Raw genomic sequence first — 7,184 nt, 5'->3', positions numbered from 1 at the left:
TCCACAGCTCCACAGTGTATTTACTCTTTGGCCTGAGGCCTCTTACAAAACACCTTGTAAATTTTTTGTCTGATTTAAGCCCTACCTCTCCCTCCTCCTTCGTTTCCTAAGGTGACCCTACAGTCGATTGTCCACAGCAGGACACTTTTGAGGAATGAAGTGGACACTATTAATGATGTTAGGGTGATAGGTATCAACTGGGACCCTTTGGGGTTAATGAGGATGCACGATTTCTCTTCTCACCTCTGACCAAGCAGGCAAAAAAGAAAAAAGACATCAGTAGTAACCTCACATCTTTTCCCTCTCCCCAATCAAGGGGCATGAGATGGGCAGCCCACAGCTGGCGGACAGTGTCACTTGAGGAGAGAGGAAGCTGGGACCGGAGCTCCCAGGTGACCCCAAACCACCCCCCCTCACTTTGCCTGTAACTCAACCTCTGCAGGGAGAGAGGAAGAGTTGGTGGCTGTGTCACTGGGCTGGGCCGAGTCCTCGGTCAGGGCCCTCTCCAGACTGGCCGGCAGGGAGTGGATCAGCCTGTCCCGGAAGTCCTGGCCCATGAAGACGTAGAGCATGGGGTTGAGGCAGCTGTTGAGGAAGGCCAGCGAGCTGGTCACGTCGATGGCTAACCTCAGATCACTGCCCATACCTCTCAAGAGGTCACGGATTCTGATGGTGGCTATGAGGGCCACAACCTGATACGGGCACCAGCAGAGAAGAAAAGCAGCTACGACAAAAGACAGGACCCGTAAAGGACGGCTGGATCTGATCAGGCCTTGTCTGTGCATTTTCTTGGCGATGAGGCCGTAGCAGATGCCAACGATGGACATGGGCATGCTGAAGCCGATGATGAACCGGATGATCCCGCGGACCGTCAGCATGGTGATGAACACTCTCATCTTCTCTGCAGGGTCTTTGGTCCAGGGAGAGAAGTCAAAAGTGCAGGCTGTTTTCCCAGTCCCACGCACATCCGTCACTGTCGTCACGCGGATGATGACTGGCAAGGTGAGGAGCAGGGCACAGAGCCAGGGCCCCAGGATCACCCTCTTGGCCAGACTCACGGTGCGGTGGTTCTGGGCCCAGACCGGGTGCAGGACACAGATGCAGCGGTCCAGAGCGATGAGGGCGATCAGGAAGACGCTCCCGAACAGGTTTATGTCCACGATAGTAAAAATTAGCTTGCAGAGGAACCAGCCAAAGGGCCATTGTCCCCCCATGGCCTTGGAGACTATGAGGAAGGGCAGAGTGGAAGTGAAACAGAAGTCGGCCAGGGCCAGGTTCAGGTAGCTGATGGTGGTGACCGTGCGGGTCATTCGGAAGCCAGCCACCCAGATGACCAGCCCGTTGCCGAGCACACCGAGGACAAAGGTGACCCCGAGTACCAGATAAGAGATGACATTCAGGACGACGTAGCCCTCGGATGCGCCCTGCATCCCTGCAGATGCATTCGCGGGAAGAGAGGAGTTGGCCTGCATCCTGTCCACACCTGAAGTAGTTCAGCAGTGAACAGGCTTTAGTTATGGACCCCACACAGGTTCTCCAGCCCCTTATCTCTGCACCCACTACCGTCCACTCACTCCCTCGCTGTCCTCTAGGGTTCCCATATCAGCTAGAACAAAGTCACCACTGTCCCTTGGATCTACCCGCTTCTAAAAATGGGCAACCTCTTAACAGACCTGCTGGGCAAGAGGGCGTCCTGTGTTCCCCTGGAAGCTCACAGGCAAGGCTCTCGCCAGGCAGACTGAACACAAACGCCCACAACAGACCCTTCACAAGAGCCCGAAGAGGGGGACAACCCGGGGGTCGACCAACAGGTGAACACTGCATTTCCCCACAGTGGAATATTATTCAGCTCTAAGAAGAAATAAAGTGTTGATACACGCTACCATGTAGACGAACCTTGAGAACATTATACAAAAGAAGCCAGACACAGGATAACCTATATATGATTCCACTTGCAGTAAATACCCAGAATAGGCAAAGTCAGAGACAGAAGGCAGATTAGTGGCTGGAGTGGTGGTTACAGGTGTGACCTGTGACCTCAGCTACTTAGGAGGCTGAGGCAGGAGTATCACACAAGTTTGAGGCCAAGCAGAGCAATTTAGCAAGGTCCTGTCTCAGAATAAAAATTTAAAATGTAGTGGGGAGGGGGGCGTGCCTAGGGATGTAGCTCAGCAACTGCTCAAGTTCAGTTTCAAGTCACCACACACACAGACACACACACACACACACACAGAGACACACACACACACACACAGACACACACACACGGGAGATTAGTGGGTGCCAGAAGGTGGGGGAGGGGGAATGAAGAGTTATTGGATGCAGAGTGTAATCTGGAGTGAGGAAAAAGTGGTAGAACTAGCTGGTGTCACTGTTGCATAACATTTTAAATGCACCTACTACCACTGAATTGTTCACTTAAAATGTGAATTTTATGTTGTGTACTTTGCCACAACTTAAAAAACAACCACAACAAAACAAAAAAACAGACGAACGAAGAGCTGGTGCCCGATCTGAGGAAGAGGTGGGAGGCAGCCCGTCTCCTCGCAGAGGCTGGGAGCCCCGACTGCCAAGACCAGCTTTCCTGCCCAGGGGCTGCTCACCAGGAGGTCCCCAGGGAGCCCTCCCCTCTGTGCTGTGGCAGGCACATCATAATGAGTACTCATTAGCTGTGGATGAGGGGGACAAACCAGAGTGACAACCCGTAGCATGTTGGCCAGGGTTACATCGGGTGGCCTCTGTGTCAGCAGGAGCCTGGGCAGAGGACCCTGTCTCCGTCTCCCCTGGCCTCTGGGCTATCCAGTTAGGTGGATGGGATGCTCTTCTCTGCCCACTGGGTGGGCTCTGACTCTCAGGGATGCAGAAGACCAAGATAGAAAGGACGGTCCAAACGCAGCCATCTCAGGAGATTCGACGGCAGAGAACAAGCCAGGCTCAGGCCCCAGGCCTTGGTCTCTTCTGATCTGTGCAGCAGGCGTCCTCAAGGGGTGGATGAGTAAGTACCAATAGGCTCAGTGACAGATGACAGACACATACACACAGAGTAAGGCTAGGGTGGTGGGTTTGTGGGTTCTCTCTCTCTCTCTCTCTCTCTCTCTCTCTCAAGTATGATACTCCTTGTGCAGATTTAGGGCATTTAAGCTCATTGCTTGGAGTCTTCCAGTAGCCAGGGTCTTTCTGACCCGCTGGGCTGTGCCACCTCTACACACAGGCCATCTCACATGGCAGGGGGTCCTCACATGGGCTTTAAGCACTTGTAACGCAGCCAGTCCTATTTGAGATGGGCCATAAAGTAAAATACCCATTAGAGCTGGAAGACTTCAGATGAAGAAGGTAATGTGCGATATCTCGTTTATAACTATTATAGCCAGGTGCAGTGGCACATACCTGTCATCCCAGAGGCTCAGGAGGCTGAGGTGGGAGAATCTCAAGTTCAAGGCCAGCCTCAGCAACATAGTGAGACCCTGTCTCTAAATAAAAATACAAAAAGGGCTGGGAATGTGGCTCAGTGGTGAAGCACCTCTGGGTTCAATCCCTGGTACCAAAATAATAATAGTAATAAACTTTTACATTGACTACATATTTAAATAATCTGGCTACATGGTCATATGATTATTTAATAAAATTTTGAATTAAAATCAATGCCACTTGCTTCTTCTTGCTTTATAAAGTGCCTGCTGGTTGTTTGAAATTGCACCTGGGGTTCACATTTCTACGGAACCCCAATGCTCTTTCCCCTCCTCCCCCACCTCCCGGCAACTGCAGAGACAGTTGGAGGACTGCTTGTTCTCAGGCATCTCTAAGGCAACCCTTGAAGTTTTGTGCAATGGATAAGGAAGGTTCTGCAATGATAGGATGGGGAAGGACAGAGAAGAAAGCGTGGGACTCAGGCTCCACCACAGTTCACAGGAGAAACACTGGTTCCCCGGGAACTCGAGCCCCGGTGCTGCCTGTCACTGTGCCACGGCTTCACCTTCTGATCTCCCCAAGCTCCATGTGGACACGGGGATGGAGGAGGACACTGGGGCTTGCAGCAGGGTGTGACCTCGGTTTGCAGTTCTCAAGGGGGCAGAGCTGGATTCTCCCTCGTCACGACCAGGACCACACAGGACGTGGACACATCCCTGCTGCCCAAGGCTCCTTGGCAGCATGACATGACCTATAATGGCACCTTCAGTTCTTCCCCTCACAGCTCCGAGCCTCCTCTCCCCCTCCCACCCACAGCAGAAGCCCTTGCCTCCTGTCCCAGCAGAGCCACTGCCCTGGCTGCTCAGAGCCGCTGTTCTCTGGCTTCAGCTCTGTGAGCAGATCTCAAGATCCTGGCCCAAGACCCACCCTGTCCTCAGGCCCCAGAGCCCCCTGCCCTGTTTCTTTCCCTCCCTGATCCCCTTCCTCCTGCAGCATCCGTGTTTCCTCTCAACTCCTGATTGCTCCTTGGCACCCAGGGGGCTGCAGAGCTGCTCATCTTTACACAGTCCCTCTCTGACTTCAGCCCAGGTTTCAGTTTGCAGCCCATTCCCTGGCCATCCTTCACAGCAGAGCATCCTGAGAGGGGTGCGTGTCTGCTGGGCCCACGTCTTCGTCCTGCTTTCTCTAGGACTTACCCCGGGGTCTTCTGTACCCCACTCTCTGCTCAGAACACCGTTGCCCAGCTCCACAGCCCAGCTCCACGGGCCTCTCACCTGTGTGTAGCCCTCAGCCGTGGTCCTTGCTCTGGGAGCTTGAGTCCTTATTTCCAGGGGAGTGACTCAGGCCCCGAGAGTCAGCAGAAAATATACCCAGGGGCAGGGGGAAGGGGCAGGAACTGAAACAAGTTGGGCAACAGAAAAAAGGGGAAACCAGGACTCCTGGTGGTTCAGGGGGACCCAAGAACCTGCCCACAGGGCACTGTTTCACCCACATCTGGGGAGTGCCCTGGGCCTTTCGGAAACTCTGCCTCCTGGGCGTTTTCCTCAGCTTGGATCCCCTGTGGGCTGCAGATGCTCAAACTTCCCCCCATCAAGGGCCAGGGGATCTGGGCAGCCAGGTTCCTTCTCCCAAGCAATCATGATAAAGAAAGGGGCAAGTCCCGGGGTGAGAAAGATTGGTGAAGAGCAGCAAGAGGCAGAGATGCAGATGGGAGAGGAACCTGGAGCAGAGAGGTGATGGGAGGCCAGGAGGCTGGGACCATAGGCCAGGTCTGAGCATCAGCCTCAGCCACCAACTGTCCACTTCCACAAGGTGCCAGGGCTCCTGAATCATGGTCACCTAAGGTTCTGAGTGATGTAAAGAAATATGGAAAGATAAACAGAAGTAAGGACACTCATCCTAAAACTGTTATTCCCAATGCCTTGTTTCGACTAGGTGTCCTCGATTACAGGTAATGTACAACCTCACTTAACAATGGCTGAAACTAAGGACAACATTTATGGTTACTTTGCAATTTTGGAGGTTGGTAGGAATAGATTAGGTTCTGTCTGGACAATACAATCACGATCCATATTTATTTGAATCTGTCCACTTTTCCATCCTAAATATTGTGGATCTCTTCCTGATTGACACCTTGGGCTACAAGGTAGCTGCCAGAGCTCCTGCATCCCATTGCAGCATCCCCAAGCCAGGACAGTGGGGAAGACACAGAGCATCACTGAAGTTTTGAAATCAGATTGAGATATCTTTAGATTTGCATTTTATGAGAATTTATCTGTGGTCATACATAACAGATATATTCCAGAAGACTCCCAAGGGAGGAATATATCTGAGAGTCACGAGCAAGGCACACTTGGGGGAGAGTCAAGTGAGGAGTATGGAGGGGGACACCACTGTGCTTGGTGGAGAAGGGCCAAGAGGGCCCAGAGAGGAGGTCTCTGCAGGAGTAGTGCCCAGCACAGCTCGACGTCTCATCAAGGCTGGTGGCTCTTCCTGGTGCCCCTGCCTGGTGCCCAGAGGCAGGTTCTGTTCCTGGCTCCCAAACACTCTGCGCGTAGCCCACCAGGATCTGCAAAACACACAGACGAGCTTGAGCAGCACAGCCTATTGGGGTGACGTAAGAAGGAAAGTCTCAAAGCCGCCTCCACTCAGGTGGCCCCATTGCCTAATCTAGGCCCAGCCCAAGGAAGTGGCCCTGGGGTCCAGCCAGGGGGCATCTCTGGGCATGATGCACAGCCCTCCACCCGCTGAACCAGGGCTGCCTGACATGGCTGTGAGCCTGGGGTGGTGCCTCCTGGGCTGGAACCCAGGCCCACGGGCCACTGGTTGTGTGACTGACCCACCATTTAGTCAGGGGCCAGCATTTTCCGTTATGGGCCACATAGTGAAGAGTCCACATTCGGCAGGGCACAGGGTCCTCGGGCAGCTGCTCAGCCCTGCTGGACTGCAGGAGGACAGCCCGGCCCACACACATTATCTCAGGACACTGCAATTGGATTTGGTGCTTTTCCCTGCCCCAGTGCTGACGATGGCACCCAGGACCTCGGGCATGCCAGGCAAGCACTTTACCACCAAGCCACACCCCATCCCACCCTTTTATGTCACTTCTCACTGTCATGAAATGTTCTTTTTTGGTTTTCTTCAATTAGTAAAAAATGTAAAATCCATTTTTGGCTCATTTGACCCCTGGATGAACCGTCCTGAGTCTGTCTCTTCACCTCTGAGTCCAGAGTCACACTATTTACAGAGGCCTTTTGTTTTAACTGAACAGCTACTATAACTGATGCGAATCACTCACCGTGAATTCCTGAGTGGCAAAAACAAACATCCTGTCATCAGAAGAACGCTCTTGTCTCTGATTTTGCATTCTCTCTGTGTGGACCCCTCCGGGCTTCACGTTGCACCCCCCATGGCCAACAGCCCCAGCCCCTGTCCCCTGCTCGACCTCACTGTTGAACTGCAGGCAGTGGTCTTCCTCGTCTGTTTGTATTAGCCCCTCTCCAGCATGTCTGGGGTGCCCTTTCCACAGCTCCATTGTCCAGAGCCCCCTCCCCGGATCTCACACTGAAGCAGCTCAGAACTTGGCTACTTGGGGTGGGGCCTTTCAGGAGCTAAAACGAGGCCATCAGGGTGGGCTTAACCTCTTTTCCAGATGTCCTCCTTAGAGGAGGACGAAGACGTGCACAGAGCCCAGGCCAGGTGGAGGCTGCAGGGAGGGGGCCATCCACAAGCCACAGAGGGGCCCTGGGAGGAGCCAGCCCTGTGGACGCCTGGAT

At 53.5% G+C, this 7,184-nt stretch overlaps 1 protein-coding gene across 1 annotated transcript; it reads right to left on the bottom strand.

The window, feature by feature from the left end:
- Positions 1-413: 413 nt before the first annotated feature.
- LOC143383742 (fMet-Leu-Phe receptor-like) lies at positions 414-1,472 on the bottom strand. The gene has a single exon (XM_076838640.1). It carries the CDS (start codon positions 1,470-1,472, stop codon positions 414-416), a length of 1,059 nt encoding a protein of 352 aa, XP_076694755.1.
- Positions 1,473-7,184: the final 5,712 nt, after the last annotated feature.

The sequence above is a fragment of the Callospermophilus lateralis genome, chromosome 18 (assembly GCF_048772815.1).
Source record: "Callospermophilus lateralis isolate mCalLat2 chromosome 18, mCalLat2.hap1, whole genome shotgun sequence".
Lineage (NCBI taxonomy): Eukaryota > Metazoa > Chordata > Mammalia > Rodentia > Sciuridae > Callospermophilus > Callospermophilus lateralis.
Note: the sequence above shows the minus strand (reverse complement) of the source record. Positions and strands in the feature narration are given on the sequence as shown.

Bases quoted from the DNA above. Each gene is read 5' to 3' on its own strand.
- LOC143383742 (XM_076838640.1), bottom strand. From the start codon at position 1,472: ATGCAGGCCAACTCCTCTCTTCCCGCGAATGCATCTGCAGGGATGCAG.